The 21,762-nt window shown below is 43.4% G+C and overlaps 1 protein-coding gene across 1 annotated transcript in view; it reads right to left on the bottom strand.

The window, feature by feature from the left end:
* tmcc3 (transmembrane and coiled-coil domain family 3) overlaps window positions 1–18,261 on the bottom strand; it is a 69,455-nt gene extending 51,194 nt beyond the window's left edge. The window contains exon 1 of the mRNA XM_060902959.1: window positions 17,792–18,261. Coding sequence (XP_060758942.1) covers window positions 17,792–17,794 — 3 coding nt within the window. The 5' untranslated portion in view covers window positions 17,795–18,261. The remainder of the gene's footprint in view (window positions 1–17,791) is intronic.
* Between the last annotated feature and the right edge of the window lie 3,501 nt (window positions 18,262–21,762).

The following is a 21,762-nucleotide window of genomic DNA, read 5'->3' as shown; positions in this document are numbered from 1 at the left end:
GTAGTGGTTAGCGCTGTCGTCTCACAGCAAGAAGGTCCTGGGTTCGAGCCCCGGGGCCGGCGAGGGCCTTTCTGTGCGGAGTTTGCATGTTCTCCCCGTGTCCGTGTGGGTTTCCTCCGGGTGCTCCGGTTTCCCCCACAGTCCAAAGACATGCAGGTTAGGTTAACTGGTGACTCTAAATTGACCGTAGGTGTGAATGTGAATGGTTGTCTGTGTCTATGTGTCAGCCTTGTGATGATCTAGCGACTTGTCAAGGGTGTACCCCGCCTTTCGCCCATAGTCAGCTGCGATAGGATCCAGCTTGCCTGTGGCCCTGCACAGGACAAGCGGTTACGGATAACGGATGGATGGATGGACTTTTCACAACCAAGCACAAACAGCAAGCTGGTCATCAGTGGTGTGCAACTTAGCATGAGAGATGGTAATGAAACTAGAGTCTAAGGGCGTATTCACACCTACGTTGTTTGGGCCGGACCAAACGACTAAACGAACCAAATTTCCCTTGGTCTGGACCTTTTGGGTTGGTCTGAATACAAACCACCGAACTCTGGTCCGGACCAAACAAGCGGACCGAGACCGAGCTGCAAGGTCGGACTCGGTCCGGACCAAAGGAACCCTGGTGCGGACCTTTTGGAGGTGTGAAAGCAGACCAGACCTAATCCGACAGTTTTGCTTTTTTGTACCTCGGGAGCTTCCGTCGTTTGTCGAGCATTATGGGAAACAGAGTCTTGACACTCCACCGCAAAGTGCAAACACTGTTTCGGTTGTCAAGGGAACCTTACAACAGTCGTTCAGTCATTCAGACCAGTGGTAGGCTAGAGTACAGAGTACAAAAAATGAGTAGGGGGCAAACGTGGGCCGAGGAAGAAATGCGTACCCTTGTGGATATATGGGCAGATGTCCACATATCTGAGCTTTTGGAGAGGACACACAAAAATGCCGACGTGTTTGCTGTATTCAGTGAGAAAATGAAGGAGAAGGGGCTCACGCGCTCCCCAGAACAATGTCGGCTAAAAGTGAAGAAACTCTGTCAGACCTACATTAAAATCAGGGACATTCTTTCAAAAAGTGGCGGTACTAGCGACGCAAAAAAGAAATTCATCCATTACGATGGATAAGGCGAATATCCCGACACATACCTCCTCCGTCTTGCGTGAAGAGCCAGAACTGTCACAACATGATGTGCGCTCATCAGCGCTATCCTCCGTAGCCGCCTTGCCCTTTGAAGTCGTCGTTGATAAATTACTTGTACAACAGTATAGTAATCGCACAATTGTGAAAACAGTAAAAACTGGAAAAAACATATAGCTTTGATGACATTAAAAAGAATAACAGCACGGAAAGCCTCCATGACTACTTTTGAACTTAACGCTTTGTGCGCGTGTCGTCTCTGACCAATAGCTGAACGACCTCAGGGCGCGTGGCTTTGTTGACAGATTTTGGTCCGCTTACTAAAATGTACAGTGTGAAAGCGAACCGCACCAAAATGAAAAAATAAAAAAAAACATTTGGTTCGGACCAAAGCAAGTGAACTATCGAACTATCCTGGTCTGAATACACCCTAAAGAACAAGTGTGTGTGTGTATACAGACGAACTATGTGAGCGGGATAAGAAAAGTAGTTGCTACAGCCTTATAGATAAAATAAAATTCAGTGTAACAGGATATTTGACTGGAAGCCAGTGATGATTAGACATTCGTCGTCAAGTCATCCAAGTTCACGGTAAAGCTACATTCTTTCCAAGAGGCTTGTAATATTATTGACATGCTCTCATTTTCTGCACAGTTTGGGTCTGGAGCAGATTATATAACAATGCGCAAGCAGCAATTCCCTGAGAATAAAAGAATGCTGCTTATAAAACAGCAAGTGATCTCATGAACTGCTGCATTAAACTAAACAGCTATTGACTACCTTCCATCAATATTTTGCATTCGAGTACATGGTTTGTCCTGATCCCCATTCAACTACTTGCTATTCAGCCACTTCAGTTACAGTGGTGCTTGAAAGTTTGTGAACCCTTTAGAATTTTCTACATTTCTGCATAAATATGACCTAAAACATCATCAGATTTTCACACAAGTCCTAAAAGTAGATAAAGAGAACCCAGTTAAACAAATGAGACAAAAATATTATACTTGGTCATTTATTTATTGAGGGAAATGATCCAATATTACACATCTGTGAGTGGCAAAAGTATGTGAACCTCTAGGATTAGCAGTTAATTTGAAGGTGAAATTCGAGTCAGGTGTTTTCAATCAATGGGATGACAATCAGGTGTGAGTGGGCACCCTGTTTTATTTAAAGAACAGGGATCTATCAAAGTCTGATCTTCACAACACGTTTGTGGAAGTGTATCATGGCACAAACAAAGATTTCTGAGGACCTCAGAAAAAGCGTTATTGAAGCTCATCAGGCTGGAAAAGGTTACAAAACCATCTCTAAAGAGTTTGGACTCCACCAATCCACAGTCAGACAGATTGTGTACAAATGGAGGAACTTCAAGACCAGTGTTACCCTCCCCAGGAGTGGTCGACCAACAAAGATCACTCCAAGAGCGAGGCATGTAATAGTTGGCGAGGTCACAAAGCACCCCAGGGTAACTTCTAAGCAACTGAAGGCCTCTCACACTGGCCAGTGTTCATGAGTCCACCATCAGGAGAACACTGAACAACAAATGGTGTGCATGACAGGGTTGCAAGGAGAAAGCCACTGCTCTCCAAAAGGAACGTTGCTGCTCATCTGCAGTTTGCTAAAGATCATGTGGACAAGCCAGAAGGCTATTGGAAAAAATGTTTTGTGGATGGATAAGACCAAAATAAAACTTTTTGGTAAAAATGAGAAGCGTTATGTTTGGAGAAAGGAAAACACTGCATTCCAGCACAAGAACCTTATCCCATCTGTGAAACATGGTGGTGGTAGTATCATGGTTTGGGCCTGTTTTGCTGCATCTGGGCCAGGATGGCTTGCCATCATTGATGGAACAATAAATTCTGAATTATACCAGTGAATTCTAAAGGAAAATGTCAGGACATCTGTCCATGAACTGAATCTCAAGAGAAGGTGGGTCATGCAGCAAGACAACGACCCCAAGCACACAAGTCGTTCTACCAAAGAACGGTTAAAGAAGAATAAAGTTAATGTTTTGGAATGGCCAAGTCAAAGTCCTGACCTTAATCCAATGGAAATGTTGTGGAAGGACCTGAAGTGAGCAGTTCATGTGAGGAAACCCACCAACATCCCAGAGTTGAAGCTGTTCTGTACGGAGGAACGGGCTAAAATTCCTCCAAGCCGGTGTGCAGGACTGATCAACAGTTACCGCAAACGTTTAGTTGCAGTTATTGCTGCACAAGGGGGTCACACCAGATACTGAAAGCAAAGCTTCACATACTTTTGCCACTCACAGATATGTAATATTGGATCATTTTCCTCAATAAATGACCAAGTATAATATTTTTGCCTCATTTGTTAACTGGGTTCTCTTTATCTACTTTTAGGACTTGTGTGAAAATCTCATGATGTTTTAGGTCATATTTATGCAGAAATATAGAAAATTCTAAAGGGTTCACAAACTTTCAAGAACCACTGTATATCTGTGTAACTTTATACTACAGTGCAGCTGAATGCTCGAATCTGATTGTCAGTAGTTGTGCATTATTTTTGCATAATGGTACGGCTCGGACAGTAGTTTTGTCCGATACATGAACAGAGGTTAATGTTAATGTGCTCATACATAGCGATGTTACTGTTGTCAAACAGCCCATTCCGGATTTCGTCCCTCTTTGCTCTTATAATAATCTCCACTCTTCTCTTCTGGCAAGGCTTTCCACTAGCTTTTTGGGCGTGGCTGTCAGGATTTATGATCATTCAGCCACAAGAACAGTACTGAAATCAGGCACTGATGTTAGATGAGGAGGTCTGGGTTTCAGTCAGTGTTCCAGTTCGTCCCAAAAGTGTTGCGTGGGGTTGAGATCAAGCCTCTGAGCAATTCAATCAACCTTTATTTGTCCCCCAGTGGGGCAATTCGTTTCACAACGGTGGGGAGCACCAAACATACTATAAAAACACAAAATACACATAAATAAATACATAAATAGGCCATATCATGAATAATGAAAGAGAGCTACCTATTCCTCTTAGAATTAAGAAGAGAAACCAGGACACTCAAGTTCTTCCACTCCAACCTTCTCAAACCATGTCTTCATGGAACTTGTTTTGTCATGCTGGAACAGGTTTGGGCTGCTTCGTTCCAGTGAAGGGAAACTATAATCTAATGCTACAGCATACAAAGACATTCTATACAATTGTGTGCTTCCAGCTTTGTGGCAACAGTCTGTGGAAGGAACACTTTCGGTGTGAGGATCAGGTGTCCACGTGTCAGGTGTATGGGACATTATACCACATTTGATTCATTTTAATGAAGCTGGAACACCATGACCATGAAGAACAATAGCTCGCAAATAACGAGGAAATGTTAAGATGTTAAAAGAGTTGAGAGGATAAGATTTAGAGAGGGGCAGCGACAGCTGCAAGTGTGGTAAGTAGCAGACTTTATCACAGTAAAGCCGATGAGAAATAAGGTCATCTTAATCAGGGGTGTCGGACCATCTCGGACCTTCCTTCTTATAATTAGGGTGTCCGTGCATACACAATACACCTTCCTAAAGGGTAGTGTTTTATTTAAAGGGGAACAGAGGGCAATATATAGAGTAAATATAACAATAAAACACACATTAACGAACCTTATTCAAGACTTACAAAAGTTTTTTGTTCTAAGGTTGGAAAGTTATAGTGTTTTGAACGTAGCTCGAGCAAACTATTTCCGCAGTTTGAACAGCCCGCCATGATATTAATTTTATCCAATCAGAATGCACGTTCATTTTCTCTGCGTAACACTCATGACGTATGTACGTGCCCGGTTGTGTTGGCTCATTGAGGTTGGGAATAGCACGTGTGAATCGGAAAGTAGGATGAATTGTAAGTGATCGGCTACACAATGCCACAGTGTGTTGCTTTCGGGTGTAATAATAAATAATAAATACCTGTTTCTGCCTCTTGCGACGATTTCGCAAGTCCACGGGTGGCGCCTATCTCATTGCAGCAAATAAATTCTGCTGGACTCGTGAGCAACTCCACGTTACATTTTCCGCACGAGCACCACGCCATGTCACCTGCACGCAGACGCTCTGCCCCACGCTCGCCATGCCCATGGTCAGCATCAGTCTCATCCGAGCTTTCATCTCTTCTTTCGTCATCACCGGAGTCGAGAGTACCTCTCCTAGGTTCAAACTGGTACCCTTCTAAGCCATAGTCTGCTTGCAGTGTGTCTTGCGGGATCTCTTCGTATGATTCGACAGAGCTGTCGCTTTCACTTGATGCGCCCGACGCCATGATTACACGCTTCTCTCCTAGTGCAGTGGGTAGGGCTGACGTCACGGTCTTTTAAAAATGGCGACTCTTGTGCCGTTTAGCGTACCGACTATTATATTTACAATTACCAAGATATTTCGTTGTTTTCTAGTATATAAATTTGATAGAATACTTAAGAATACGTTACTTTGTCACATCAGCAACTGTATACATTATATTTGGTACCCCTTTAAGACTACATTTGCAATCTACGCTATCTAAGGACTGTTCCACAAACAGGGAATGGACAATAGTCCAAAAATCAAACCTCAGACTTTTGCGTTTCTCTGCTGCCAAAAATGACCTTCAGAACTACAGGTCGTGTGTGTACTGGGTGTGTTACTTGTGGGGAGTGAATTTCTAAAATTGACCACCTTTCTTATAGTCCACAAATCAGAGGTGGACAGTAACAAAGTGCATTTACTTGAGTACTGTACTTCAGTACACTGAGTATCTGTACTTTACTTGAGTATTTTTGTGGAAACTTCTGACTTTAACTTCACTACATTTGAAAGACAAATATCGTACTTTTCACTCCACTACATTTCTATCAAGGTCCTCGTTACTACGAAGCGGCTTTGAAAGTGGATGTTTTTTCTTTTATTTTCTAAAACGTGATGGTTTTTTCGCAGGCGACACTGAGACAGCTGATCAGTAAATCACTCGGGTCACGTCACGTCCATAGACTGGATAAAATCAAGTTCAGTGATTTCTCATCAGCATTATTTAACACGATCAGTTGATGGCAGAATGGAAGGAGGCGGTTCTTCTGGAGAATGTACGCACTCATGGCCCATGAACCCATGTTTCAGTTTTCTGAAAGGAATAAAGATTTGTTTCGTTTTAAACGTTTGCTTTGTTTGCCTAAAACGAACCACATCACGGCCTACAAAAACTCTCTGTCCAACCTGCGGGAGCATATTGACGTATATAAACGTTTTATTCCAAGAGAAAGCTTGCAACGAAGTTGTGCTTTTAGAGCTAGCGATAACGTTGCAATAGCTACAGTATGCAGTCTGGTTAATCAAATTACTTTCTATGGATTTGCCCACCAAGGTGCCGTAGCCTTGTCCACGGCTAACGTTAACACATAGCTAGTTAACTTGGACACTTAGTTAGCATCTAAAAACAGAGTTATGCTAACATGAATAACGTTAACTTATCTGAAGCCCTTTCAGAAATATGCTTTAGCATAATCTTACCAAATAAACAGAATGTAGAAATCTTTCTTTTCTAGTAGCGTTAGCTACCCAATATGATTTTGAGTTTGAAAAGAGTTTGCTAGCATGTCAGGTGGAGTTTCACTGACTAGCTAGCCTAACATTAAACCACCATGATGGCACAGCATGCGTTCATTTTGTGAATTCACATTTCTGTCTTTGGTAATGGCGTTACTGTGTTTCCGCTATGTACAATTGGCTGCGGCGGGCCGCCGCACCTTGATTTTTGCCGCCGCACCTTCAGGAATACCCCTAAGAGCTATATGTATTCGACTACATTATCCATTGCTTGCCCAGTCTTTGCGTTTGGGGCGAAGCGCAGTTCCACTGGCCGAGCTAGCAGTTACTTGATTGGTTTCCACGGGTCGCCGTGGGCTCTGATTGGACAACGTTCCGCCTGGAGCAGCGTCGCCAAACCAACCTGAGGTAAACTAACTGCTACGCGGCTGTCACTTCAGCTGTCAAATTGGGAAAGGTAAGTGTTGGCAACAATTCTTGAAAAGTAGACAGCAGATGTTATGTCACCTTATATTTCCAGTGTTACTTGAAATTATGTTTCGTTATGTCACATAATTACATTATGTAAAACTATGTTGGGCCACGTTATGTTACATACTGAGTACTGACTACTGCTGAGACGTCTCGTTTGGCCTCCCGGCCTTCTGTGGTAGATTAGTCCGTTCACAAACTGAGGGGATGAATATCCACATGTAAACAACTACATAGATCTTCTAGATAGATTATCGTTTGGCATTTTCCAGATATAGTTCGTGAGAAATGTAAGGGCAGTTTTTTCGATTTCATTACAGCCTATCGCCAGAGCGCTAGTTTTTATTTGAGCTTAATTAAGTCGACTGATAACGTCAACGCGATATCTTTCAATTGTAGATGAGCTTGAAGTATTTCGCCAAAAAAAAGAAAGGCGACAGATGAAGAAACTGGGCAGGTAAGATTCATTCGTGCAAAATAAAAGTCATTCGAGCTAGGGATGGGCATTCGATTACGTTTTCTTCGCCGATTGTCGGGAGAATTAACGATGAATAATCGAATAATAATTAACATCTTTGTATTAATCATAATCATTGCTATAATTTATCCCATTAGATTCCATGGCGGCCGGCGTCGGCCGTATTGTATCCCATAGCGGCCGGCGTCGGTGTTTTAATAGGCTATATAGGTGAACGGACGACGCTATCATCCCATTTACAGATAAGCCTAAATACTCTTAAAGGTCCCATGGCATGGTGGTTTGTTGATGCTTTAAACGGCCTCATGGAGGCTTCCGGATGTTATATCCGCAGCCTTTCTCGAAATGAACCCTCGGCACGTAGATATAGCCTCCTGGGAGAAAGCCCCATTTCAGCGCTTTTCCCAGTGCGTCGTTTTGCTAATGAGAAGCAGGAGGCGGGGAAGGGTAGAGGGTGGGGGCGGGCCATGGGGGGAGGAGGAGGGGCTTGACCAAGCTGCGCACACATACTCGCTGCTATCAGCGCCTGTAGCCACACTGCTAAGACAAAACCCCGTTCTCCCTCGGACTCCTTTCGTAAACTCAACGTGACACAGAGAACAGAGAGTGAGAGTGTTCGGAGTGGTAGTTTACGAACGTATAATACCCTAGGCTTGAACACGCACTCCATAACCAAAGAGGATAGAAGCAGCAACTACAGCAACATATCGCTTATCCAACAGAAGACATGCATTGTGGAGCAATAGTCAAACACAAGCTCATAAGTTACAGTCAATTTCCAGACTAAACTCAGTTTAACAGAGCATGCTGCATGCTCTTTAGTTTTGTAGTGCAGATTACCTGGCTAACTGCAGGAAGCGGTTAGCTGCACAGCTAATGTAGCCATTGCTAGGCTAACGTGGCACCGATTTTAAAACACGGCAAAACGACTTAACAGTTATACACTTACTTGTTCGCTGTTTGTGGCTGATGCGGCAGGGATGCTTGGTACGGACCCAGGCTTCAGTGACAGTTGATGTGCAAAACCTGCCCTGTACTGTCCCAAGTTGTGGAAACATTCATCAGGAAAATGCTTCCGACAAACATACACCGTCTTAGGTAGACTCGACGGCGTATTATTGAAGTAAATAAAATTAAGCCACTGCGTCTTCAGGGGCTCTCCCGTCGGCAGTAAAAACAGACTCCTTTCTGTGTTGTCACATCCATGTACAGCGCAATTTCCATGTTTCGCTCGCTTAGGTGATGCCATGTTGTAGTGTCCTCTATGGTCTCCTCACTACAACTGGGCGGGCAATCCATACAGTGGGTGGGAATCCAGAGGGGGGGCGTGGGGATCATCTCCCTTGCTGACGTAGTAAAGGGAAGAGCTTATCAACGCGCCGTTTTGACGCGCCATTCTCAAATGTTGGGCATAGTTTGGTTTACACATTATGAAATTTCTAGCCACTGGAGTGACTTAAGAAGGTCAGAGGAACTCATTTTAACGTTAAAAAAACTCAAAGTGAAAATTTCATGCCATGGGACCTTTAAGATCAATATTTCAGACCCTCTTCGATTCATTTTCATAATAAAAACACGTCTTTGTAATCAATTATTTTTAGATATTTTAGTTTTACTATAGCTCTTGCGGTTTGCGAGCCGTCCTTGGATACAAACCACAGGTTCTATCTGAATACACTAAATATCGAAACTTCAGACCCTCTTCGGTGTGTTTTTAGAACCAAAGCCATAACGTTTGTATTTAACTACCTTAGTTTTACTATGAGATGTTCCAGCTCCTTCTTGTCCGTAGTCTAACACCGAGTCGATAGTTGGAATTGAGATGAACTGCCACCGTCATTTTACAAGGCTCCGGTGCGCGCTGTTCAAATGGTAGGCTACATCATTTTTGTTGTGGATGAATTGTATTTATACGCTCCATTATAGTGATGACAGTAAACTTGGACATTTAAAAATGGTCCCACGCCACACTTCGCCGTGCTGCTTCATGTTGATTTTTAAGCGATTGACCTACGCTATGGAAGCTCGTAGGTAACTGAAGCCAGGGTACGGCCAAATGTTTGTCCGTGACAGACAGCGAAATTCATTGCTTGAAGACTTGCACTACGCACAACGCAACAACCTATAGGCTATTTATTTTTGTCGATGAACATGAACGTCATTCTTCTTAACGGTCAATTATCGATTAATCCAGGCTATTGGTTATGTGATGTCCATCCCTAATTCGAGCATACACTGTTGCAGAAAGTACAACGCCGACGCGAGTTTTTAAACACAGCCCTTTTTCCGAACGTCAGTGGGTGTGTGTGATCATCTGCGAAATGCCATATCGGATCAGAAATGATCAAAACCACGTTAATTTCAAAATGTCCATGTAAATGTTTTGAAAATATGAACATTTTAGGCAGGTAGCAGTAATCAAGCAGGAGAGCAAAGCAGACTGCCAGAACAGGAAAGAGAATGTGAAAAGAGGGAAGAGAGGGAGGAGAGCAGCCAAAAGAAGGGCAAACACAGGGCCACGGGCTGGGACCCTACATGGGTTGACAAGCCCAGATACAAACCTTGGCTTTACCACACTGACCATGGCAAGTATTCTGTGGCTACTTTAATATCAACCAATTCTGCCAAATTTTTCAAAATGCTCCCGTATCCTCATACTGGGGTGGGATGTCTAAGCGCAGGTCTTGCCACCGCATCTTCAAACATTTTCTAGGGGAAACACTGCGTTAGGCTTTGTAAGCGTTGTGGCAAGCATACAACGATGTGTTGACAGAAAATGTACTTTCAATACTTAAGCATTTTTAAAAGCTAGTACTTCAGTAATTTAACTTAAGTAAAAATTTGCCTCTACAACTTTCACTTGTATCGGAGTAACATTAGACCACTAATGGCCCTTTTCCACTACCCTTTTTCAGCTCACTTCAGCCCGACACGGCTCGCATTTGGACTATCTCAAAACAGCACGACTCAGCTCGCTTCAGCCCTGCTTAGCACCCAAAACTCGCACGGTTTTGGAGTAGGGCTGAAGCGAGCCAAACCGAGCCGAGTGAGGCTGGGGGCGTGAGGAGACACTCCCCTGTGCACTGATTGGTGAGGTGGTGTGTCCTCACATGCCCACACACGCCCCGCAAGCACGCTGGGATCTGTAAACACCGTAAACCCGGAAGAAGAATTACGAGAATTTCTGGAGCCTTATGCGCCTCGCCTCATCTATACGCTCTTGCCAGTATCTGTTGGCGTTGTCGGTGACAACAAGCCACAGCACCAAGACCAGCAACACTAACGACTCCATGTCCTCCATGTTTATTGTTTACTATCCGGGTCGTGACACTACCGCTTAAAAGATCACTGATGTCACTGTTTGCGCCGCCTAACGACATCACGTGACGTCCACCCACTTTCGCTAACTCCACCCAATGTGTCCACCCACTTCCAGCCAGCACGGTTCAGCGCGGTTGTAGTCGAAATGCAACTCCAACAGCCCCACTCAGCTCGACTCAGCCCAACTCAGCACCGCATGGCACGGCTCGGCCCGACTCAGCCGCGTTTGTAGTGGAAAAGCGGCATAAGATCTGTACTTTGACTTAAGTAATGAAGTTGGGTACTTTGTCCACCTCTGTCCACAAGACTAAGAGATGCAAAGTGAAAAAACGTGAAACGTATGTGATGTTAAGTACAAATTTTCAAGTCCTGTGCAGCAATGTTTGTACACAGTGGTAACTAATCACTACTCAAGTGGGGACGATCCTTGTGGTTTTCCAGAGAGGACACTTTTTGACAGACTTGCATTTCAACCACATGTGAAACTCTGCTGCAAACGTGTCTCACATCTGTTTCATGTCCGTTTTTTTTTTTACTTTTTTTTTTTATTGTGCAACAACTACAGAGTATTCTGCTTCAAAAAGAAACAAATATTTTCTTAAAACATCATTTACACCTTCATTGTATGGTAACTATTTTCCGGAGAGGACATTTTTGACGGACAAAGGATCCTCTCAGAGGCACTTAGTTTACAAAAAATGTAACTTCCACTTAAATATATTTCTACTGTGATTGAAAGTACTGCATACGTACCAAAGTAAAACCTAGTTGGTGCTAAAAAATGCAATTCTAAATTTATCCAGTAAAATCTAAGTGTAATAATTAAAGTAGAAATAAATTAAATGACCACAAGGTCAAAACTGAGCTGCATTTGACCCTTAAATATATTTATAGTAGGCGTATCAGACGCTCGCTGGCCGTGGTGTGAAAATTCTGCATGCAGACGCTCATCAAAGTTTCCAAATCTGTCATTGCTTAACTCTTGAATATTTTCCATCATGAATACTATCCTTAAAAAAAAAAAAAAACTCAATTTCTGCCTTCTAAATAAATGTATCTGGTTACGATCTGTTCAGTACTTTGGGAGTAACGGCAGGTTGAAGTTGGTACAACAGAGTAAAAACTCTTTGCTCGCGGGACGTCGGGAAACTGCCGGTGCTTTTTGAGAAACGGGAAAGCGGTCAGTCTCCCTCTCTCTTCTGATTGGTTTCTGATGGGATTACTCGTGAATATCAGATCATTTTTATAGGGATGTTCTCTCGCTCTCACTGTTTCTGATGAAGGATTCAGCAAAATTTTCCGTCTGCTAGTTTTGATGTTATGATCCACGGGAGACTTTGAAGTGAGTTTTCATAGCTTTACCTACTTATTTTTTTTCAAATCAAACTGTCAATAAATAACTATTTTAGAATATAACTGTAGTTGTTATCTGTGGTTGGTAGAAGAGAGCAACTGGACTTGCTTGAAAAGTCTTGAAGACGTTTCGCCTCTCGTCCGAAAGGCATCCTGAGGATGCCTTTCGGACGAGAGGCGAAACGTCTTCAAGACTTTTCAAGCAAGTCCAGTTGCTCTCTTCTACCAACCACAGATTACTATGTACCTGGATGACTGAGTATCTTCACAGAACTGTAGTTGTTTTGATGAAAAAAATTGAGATCTTAGCGGTCGGAATGAGATTTTTAAAAACCGGAAGTCAGAAACGCAAGTGTCAATTTCAATTGAATTAATGTGAATTGTTTATTAGATGTGGCTCACACAATTTTTTCGAGGTTCACCTTGAAAGCTGTGAATATTAATTGAAATAATCATTTATATTCTTGAATATAAACACTAATAGGCCTTACTTTTGAGAAATACAAAGGCCTACAGAACACAAAGAGGGGATTAGAAATATTTCATTACTTTTTTATCGAGTGTTCTGATTTAACATTTTTTAAACCTAAATAGCATAATTAATGGGAATTAAATACTAATTTGCATAATTACTTATTACTCATTTTTCGAACTTTGGATTCGGTGCACAACCATCCATGTGCCTGCCAATTTCCACGTAAATATCTTGAAAAATAAAACGTTAAGAAAAAACATTTGATCTCATTGGTTAATGAGGCCCATTTTGGACCATGTGATTCTCATACAGAATATTACGGCAGTTTTCTAAAAATTAAGCCATTTTTTCAGTCTTTGAGTTGTAATATCTCAAGAACGGATAAACATATTTTAATTCTGCAAAAAGTATATGTTTTTTAGAGAGCAGTTTCAAGCAATTTGGACTAAATTTCCACCTGATATGCCTACTTATAAGACCTTATAAGAGACATTAGTGCTGTAGGTGTGTCCTTGTAAAATAAGGTGTAAGAAATCCCAGCATGCGCACATACATATACATACAGTGGTGCTTGAAAGATTGTGAACCCTTTAGAATTTTCTATATTTCTGCATAAATATGACCTAAAACATCATGAAATTTTCACACAAGTCCTAAAAGTAGATAAAGAGAACCCAGTTAACAAATGAGGCAAAAATATTATACTTGGTCATTTATTTATTGAGGAAAATGATCCAATATTATACATCTGTGAGTGGCAAAAGTATGTGAACCTCTAGGACTAGCAGTTAATTTGAAGGTGAAATTCGAGTCAGGTGTTTTCAATCAATGGGATGACAATCAGGTGTGAGTGGGCACCCTGTTTTATTTAAAGAACAGGGATCTATCAAAGTCTGATCTTCACAACACATGTTTGTGGAAGTGTATCATGGCACGAACAAAGGAGATTTCTGAGGACCTCAGAAAAAGCGTTGTTGATGCTCATCAGGCTGGAAAAGGTTACAAAACCATCTCTAAAGAGTTTGGACTCCACCAATCCACAGTCAGACAGATTGTGTACAAATGGAGGAAATTCAAGACCATTGTTACCCTCCCCAGGAGTGCTCGAATAACAAAGATCACTCCAAGAGCGTGGTGTGTCATAGTCGGCGAAGTCACAAAGGACCCCAGGGTAACTTCTAAGCAACTGAAGGCCTCTCTCACATTGGCTAATGTTAAATGTTCACGAGTCCACCATCAGGAGAACACTGAACAACAATGGTGTGCATGGCAGGGTTGCAAGGAGAAAGCCACTGCTCTCCAAAAAGAACATTGCTGCTCATCTGCAGTTTGCTAAAGATCACGTGGACAAGCCAGAAGGCTATTGGAAAAATGTTTTGTGGATGGATGAGACCAAAATAGAACTTTTTGGTTTAAATGAGAAGCGTTATGTTTGGAGAAAGGAAAAAAACTGCATTCCAGCATAAGAACCTTATCCCATCTGTGAAACATGGTGGTGGTAGTATCATGGTTTGGGCCTGTTTTGCTGCATCTGGGCCAGGACGGCTTGCCATCATTGATGGAACAATGAATTCTGAATTATACCAGCAAATTCTAAAGGAATATGTCAGGACATCTGTCCATGAACTGAATCTCAAGAGAAGGTGGGTCATGCAGCAAGACACTGACCCCAAGCACACAAGTCGTTCTACCAAAGAACGGTTAAAGAAGAATAAAGTTCATGTTTTGGAATGGCCAAGTCAAAGTCCTGACCTTAATGCAATGGAAATGTTGTGGAAGGACCTGAAGCGAGCAGTTCATGTGAGGAAACCCACCAACATCCCAGAGTTGAAGCTGTTCTGTACGGAGGAATGGGCTAAAATTCCTCCAAGCCGGTGTGCAGGACTGATCAACAGTTACCGCAAACGTTTAGTTGCAGTTATTGCTGCACAAGGGGGTCACACCAGATACTGAAAGCAAAGCTTCACATACTTTTGCCACTCACAGATATGCAATATTGGATCATTTTCCTCAATAAATAAATGACCAAGTATAATATTTTTGTCTCATTTGTTTAACTGGGTTCTCTTTATCTACTTTTAGGACTTGTGTGAAAATCTGATGATGTTTTAGGTCATATTTATGCAGAAAATTCTAAAGGGTTCACAAACTTTCAAGCACCACTGTGTACACGCACATATTCATACATACATACATACATAATGTGTGTATATATCTTATCTCATTATCTCTAGCCGCTTTATCCTGTTCTACAGGGTCGCAGGCAAGCTGGAGCCTATCCCAGCTGACTACGGGCGAAAGGCGGGGTACACCCTGGACAAGTCGCCAGGTCATCACAGGGCTGACACATAGACACAGACAACCATTCACACTCACATTCACACCTACGCTCAATTTAGAGTCACCAGTTAACCTAACCTGAATGTCTTTGGACTGTGGGGGAAACCGGAGCACCCGGAGGAAACCCACGCAGACACGGGGAGAACATGCAAACTCCACACAGAAAGGCCCTCGCCGGCCACGGGGCTCGAACCCGGACCTTCTTGCTGTGAGGCGACAGTGCTAACCACTACACCACCGTGCCGCCGTGTGTGTGTATATATATATATATATATATATATATATATATATATATATATATATATATATACACACACACACATACATACACACACATACATATATATATATATATATATATATATATGGCGGCACGGTGGTGTAGTGGTTAGCGCTGTCGCCTCACAGCAAGAAGGTTCTGGGTTCGAGCCCCGTGGCCGGCGAGGGCCTTTCTATGTGGAGTTTGCATGTTCTCCCCGTGTCCGCGTGGGTTTCCTCCGGGTGCTCCGGTTTCCCCCACAGTCCAAAGACATGCAGGTTAGGTTAACTGGTGACTCTAAATTGAGCGTAGGTGTGAATGTGAGTGTGAATGGTTGTCTGTGTCTATGTGTCAGCCCTGTGATGACCTGGCGACTTGTCCAGGGTGTACCCCGCCTTTCGCCCGTAGTCAGCTGGGATAGGCTCCAGCTTGCCTGCGACCCTGTAGAACAGGATAAAGCGGCTAGAGATAATGAATGGATGTGTGTGTGTGTGTGTGTGTGTGTGTACACCCCATACTGGATCTAACTGCAGGAGTTAGTTGTTCTTCAGAAAGACAGCTATGATTGTGAAACAACCCATTCAGTACAATACAAACAAAAAGTTGACTCAAAAATAGAGATTTTAAAAAATCCTTCCACTGATCACAAATAGAGAAAGAACTTCAGATCAGTAGAGAAGGCATGAAAAGGTTAGTGGTGATTGTGATGTTTCACTTCACATTTGATTCATGACTTGTCTCTCTCACACACACACACACAGTCAGCTGTCTGCAACCTGTATTTCTCCCCAGTGAGTCAGATGAACCCTGACCGGTTTATAAACGAAACCATGGCTGCTCACAGTTCAAGTTTGTGTTAGTTTTGGTTTAAAATAAATGGTCCAGTTGACTACAATGCAGGTCTGCAATGGCTAATTAGAAATAATTAAAGGTTAAGAAATGGAATAATCAAGATTATAATCCATAGGGCCAATTTACTCAATTCTGATTGGTCAATCAAGGAGGGCTTTTTTCCTTAACACGGGACCGTATTTCTGAAATGCTATTAGCTAGTTTGTTGCTTGGTTACAGTTACAAAAATTAGCAAATTTAGTCAACAAAATGGCTTTTGTAAAGAAATTCCAATAACATTTTGTAAACCGCTTTCAAAATCCTCGTGTTGTGGTGTCACCATGTCATGATGAAAGACGCTTTAGAAACTGATTCAAATGTGCAAGATAGTCTTGCGCTCTGATTGGTTCAGAAAACGTGAATGACAAATGTTGTGAACTTGAATGGCTTCTGAAGTATGAATTTGGCCCTATATATTATAAACAAGTAATCGTATGGTTCCTTGTAAAATTAAGGATCAATTTCACAAGTGATTTCAAAGTTTTGAAATTTTCAAAACTTCGAAAATCACTCGTGAAATTTTACTCTGCTCCATACGATTACCTACACTAATCATCTGGAATGGTTTGTAATGTTTCTCCCAGTCTGGTGTAAATCAGTAACCAGCCTCGGGTCAGGAGTGGAACCGACTCACCACACTCTTTCAACACACCAACTCACCACACTGACTCACCAACTCACCACACCGACTCTCCGCACTCTCTCAACACACCGACTCACCACACTGACAACACTCTCTCACCGACTCACCGGCTGACCACACTGACACACCAATTCACCACACTGACTCAACGACTCACCACACCAACTCAACACACTGACACACCAACTCAACACACTGGCACACCGGCTGACCACACTGACACACCGGCTGACCACACTGACACACCGGCTGACCGCACTCTCTCACCAACTCAACACACTGACTCACCGTCTCACCACACTGACTCACCACACCACACTGACACACCGACTCACCGACTCAACACACTGACTCACCACACTGATTCACTGGCTCACCACACTAATTCACCGGCTCACCACCCCAACTCCCCACACTGACTCACCGGCTGACCACTGACTCACCGGCTCACCACACTGACTCAACACATCGTCTCAACACACTTTCTCACCACACTGATTCACCGGCTCACCACAGACACACCAACTCACCGACTCACCACACTGACTCACCGGCTGACCACACTGACTCACAGCACTCTCTCACCGACTCAACACACTGACTCACCGTCTCAACACACTGACTCACCACACTGACTCACCATACCAACTCACCACCTCACCACACTGACACACCAACTCACCACACTGACTCACCGACTCATCACACTCACTCAACACACCACACTTTCTCACCACACCGTCTCAACACACTTTCTCACCACACTGACTCACCACACTGACTCTGTCAAGAAAAGTGTAAGATGTAAAGCGGTAATGCAAAAAATATATAAAGAGCTCTACCTCAATCACCAAGCGATATAATGGCAACAAATGAAACACACACAGGTTTGAAGAGAGCGGCTCCGGTACGTTACCATTTTCTCCGTGGAGTCTGATGGAGGAGCCTCAGGTGAACTTTTCCCAGCTGCGGTTCACACAGCGGCTCCAGCCGCACACTTTCCCCCATACAAACAGCAGCAGGGAGCGGGAGGCGCGGCGCTCCACTCCACTCCACCACACACACTCCACTCCACCACACTCCACTAACGCATACAAACAGCAGCAGGGAGCGGGAGGCGCGGCGCGGCGCGGCGCGGCGCTCCACTCCACCGCGCTCCACTCCACCACACCACACACACTCCACTAACGCATATAAGCAGCAGTGAGCGGGAGCCGCTCCGCTCCGCTCCGCTCCACACCGGGCGCGCGCGCTCCCTCCCTCGTGATTATAATCCGGCGGCGCTCGAGCGGAACTCCGGCTGAAACTCAAGCTGCGTCTACACTCGCATTATTATTATGCCTATGCACGCGCTCCGCGCGCGCTCACACCATCCCGCCCCTCCTTCCAGCTGCCTCGGCTTTGATTCGCGAATGAATCGGTTCTGTTTATGACTCCTGAATCAATTCTACATCTTTCGAATCAAATCTTTCATTTCAGCTTTCCGCTTCCACCACCGTGACCAGGAGGAAGTTTCTCATATTAATGACGTACTATCTCAGAATAACGAGATGATATTCTAATAGTTATGATTTCTAATCTCATAATAATGACTCTCATAATAAGGAGATCATATTTTTATAATTATTTTTTTAAACTCATAATAATGGTTCTCATAATTATGACTTAATATCCCATTATTGACTTAAACCTTTTTTATTTGTCACATGCACACTTAAAGCACAGTGAAATTCATCCTCTGTATTTAACCCATCTGAAGCAGTGAACACGCGCACACACTCAGAGCAGTGGGCAGCCACACCAGAGCGCCCGGGGAGCAGTCAGGGGTTCGGTACCTTGCTCAAGGGCACCTCAGCCCAAGGCCGCCCCACGTTAACCTAACCTGCATGTCTTTGGACTGTGGGGGAAACCAGAGCACCCGGAGGAAACCCACGCAGACACGGGGAGAACATGCAAACTCCACACAGAAAGGCCCTCGCCGGACACTGGGTTCGAACCACTACACTACCGTGCCACCCCAAGTACTCATAATAATTACTTACTATCTCAAAATAGCGAGATAATATTTTAATAATTATGATTTTTTAAAAACTCATAGTGGGTAGCGCTGTCGCCTCACAGCAAGAAGGTCCGGGTTCGAGCCCCGTGGCCGGCGAGGGCCTTTCTGTGCGGAGTTTGCATGTTCTCCCCGTGTCCGCGTGGGTTTCCTCCGGGTGCTCCGGTTTCCCCCACAGTCCAAAGACATGCAGGTTAGGTTAACTGGTGACTCTAAATTGACCGTAGGTGTGAATGTGAGTGTGAATGGTTGTCTGTGTCTATGTGTCAGTCCTGTGATGACCTGGCGACTTGTCCAGGGTGTACCCCGCCTTTCGCCCGTAGTCAGCTGGGATAGGCTCCAGCTTGCCTGCGACCCTGTAGGACAGGATAAAGTGGCTAGAGATAATGAGATGAGATGAGAATATCGCGTCCACATGGGCAACGGATCAGTAAAACATCAGGTACATATGGCAACGCAACGCTTGCTGAAAACGATGCAATACACATGCCACACCTCAACGTGCACTGTAAGACGGTCCCATCGGAGACACCAGAACAATAGAAGAAGTAGGATGCATGCGCATAAACCCCTTCTTCTACCCGGCGTGAAGCACTCACAGGAACAAGCACACAACAACAAGAAGAAGATGGCTGCGACTACGCGAGGAAATCGTGCCTTCTGTGTGTACAAATTAGTTTTATTAGCGTGCATAGTTTTATATAACTTAATTTTCTTATTGTGTGTGAACATTTTGAAAATCAGTCTTATCCAATAAAAAGAAATTCAAGAAATGGTTCAGTTACTTGTTTATTTAAAAGAAAAGCTGTATACAAAAGTGAATGCAATGCAGTGGTTCATACAAAACAGCGAGAGTGCTGCTTGTTCTAGTCATGTGGTTGTGACATCATTGTAAACAAATCCGTTCTACTCATCCAGACGACTTCACAACGGCGCCGTTGCCAGATTTTTCCACTCTGGAACCCGTTCTTGTTTTGGGGCACCCAAAACGCCGGTGCCGTGTGGACGCCAGGCCGAAATGATAAACAATTTTATCAGATTCACCTGAATCCGTTGCCGTGCGGACAGCCTCTTAGTTTCTCAGTCGTTAGCCTGTGCTAGTTGCTCTCGATAGCACCGGCTTGACTACTTCATTAGCATTCGCTAACACTACTGATGAACGCTACACCAGCTGGAAGATGACTTCACTGCTGCGCTGGCAGTGCTGACTCACAGTTAAGCTCGCATTGGCCTTCGACAATGCTTAAGATGATACATTTTTGGCCCCTCCCACTATAAATCAAAATCTGATTGGTTAATTCATCTGTCACTTCCTACATAAACATACACTGCCATGGCCTTGTCTTCGATGTGTTCAGTACCATGCTAGCTGAATGGAATATATCTGATAGACCACTCAACGCCAGCCAATATTATTTAAATATGTCACTCAGATCCGCGATGTATTTTGTATGAAAAATGCAAGTTTTTCAACACGAGAAGACAAACTTCATATCGTCAAGCCGTGTTATTTTCTTTTTATTATATCGACATATTCACACACAAAAAAATCCCCATGACCTGGCGACTTGTCCAGGGTGTACCCCGCCTTTCGCCCGTAGTCAGCTGGGATAGGCTCCAGCTTGCCTGCGACCCTGTAGAACAGGATAAAGCGGCTACAGATAATGAGAATGAGAAAAAAATCCCCAAATTTATCAAAAGAATTCATCGATTTCCTCACAAGTGACATATAGAGATTTATGTCACGGTTTTAATTCTCCATGTCCCGGATGTCGCTCGTATGAAAAATATGAGTGGTGTATTTCCCAGGAAAACACTCATGTCCATATTCGTGTCCATATATATATATATATATATATATATATATATATATATATATATATATATATATAATAACAAGCTATGTAAATGCAATAAAGGTAGCAAATCTACCATCTCATTCCTGGAAAATGTAATGTTATTTTTGGTAGTTTATGGCTGGCATGATAAATGATGGGATCAACAGAGTTTGTGCCAACTTTGCACAGTTTCATGCATAAGATGTTTCTGTGAGAATCTCCTCTCGTTGTTTGACAGCATCAAAGATTCATACGACAGACACAATGTTCATTGGCACGCGACATCTTCATGGTTTTCTCGTGCCAACAGATCTAACCAAAGTGATTTGCCTAAAGGGTGTGTTAGAGCAGGAAACACACTCATATGTATGCGCTAACTTCAGGCCCGGCGTGCAGAATCAGCATGTTATAACACTTACCTCTCAGTCCAGGCAAAATGAGGTTATTTTCTTGTAAATAACGCAAGTTTGGAGTTCAGTTCAGTTCAGTATCATCTCCATCCAGACTGACATAATGTCAGCCTTTTTTTTGAAATCTTTATCACTCCATATCACGTCTGATTCTTTGCTTGATGATCAGCGGCGCAGCAAATCCACAAGTAAAATATGCAAAAACACATTAAAGCCACAGTTGACAAAAGCTCCCCACAGATAACATCAGATGTTTCTTGGGTATTTTCACACCACGAATGTTTTCAATCACCTGTGTCTGTCTGACTGCAACAAAGCTATAAAGCATCAGTGTGTCTCAGTAGGAAAAAAGAGAACCACCGTGGAATCTGATAGCTTCTCGTAGCAGATAGACACAATGGTTCCTAAGCGCATTAATGTTTCAGCAGAGAAATGCTTTCATGGCTTTAGTAAATTTTTAAAGGACTAGGGGATTAAAAGACTATGTACAGCCCAAGCTCATCTGTCGTGCTACATGTTATTGGCTTTTTTTTCCCTCTATGAGTCTCTCCAATGGGGCACATTCTCAACAACAGGGACAGCC

Source organism: Neoarius graeffei, chromosome 21 (genome assembly GCF_027579695.1).
Source record: "Neoarius graeffei isolate fNeoGra1 chromosome 21, fNeoGra1.pri, whole genome shotgun sequence".
Classification (NCBI taxonomy): domain Eukaryota; kingdom Metazoa; phylum Chordata; class Actinopteri; order Siluriformes; family Ariidae; genus Neoarius; species Neoarius graeffei.
The sequence above is the reverse complement of the archived record's forward strand: the minus strand, read 5'-3'. Positions and strand labels throughout refer to the sequence as shown.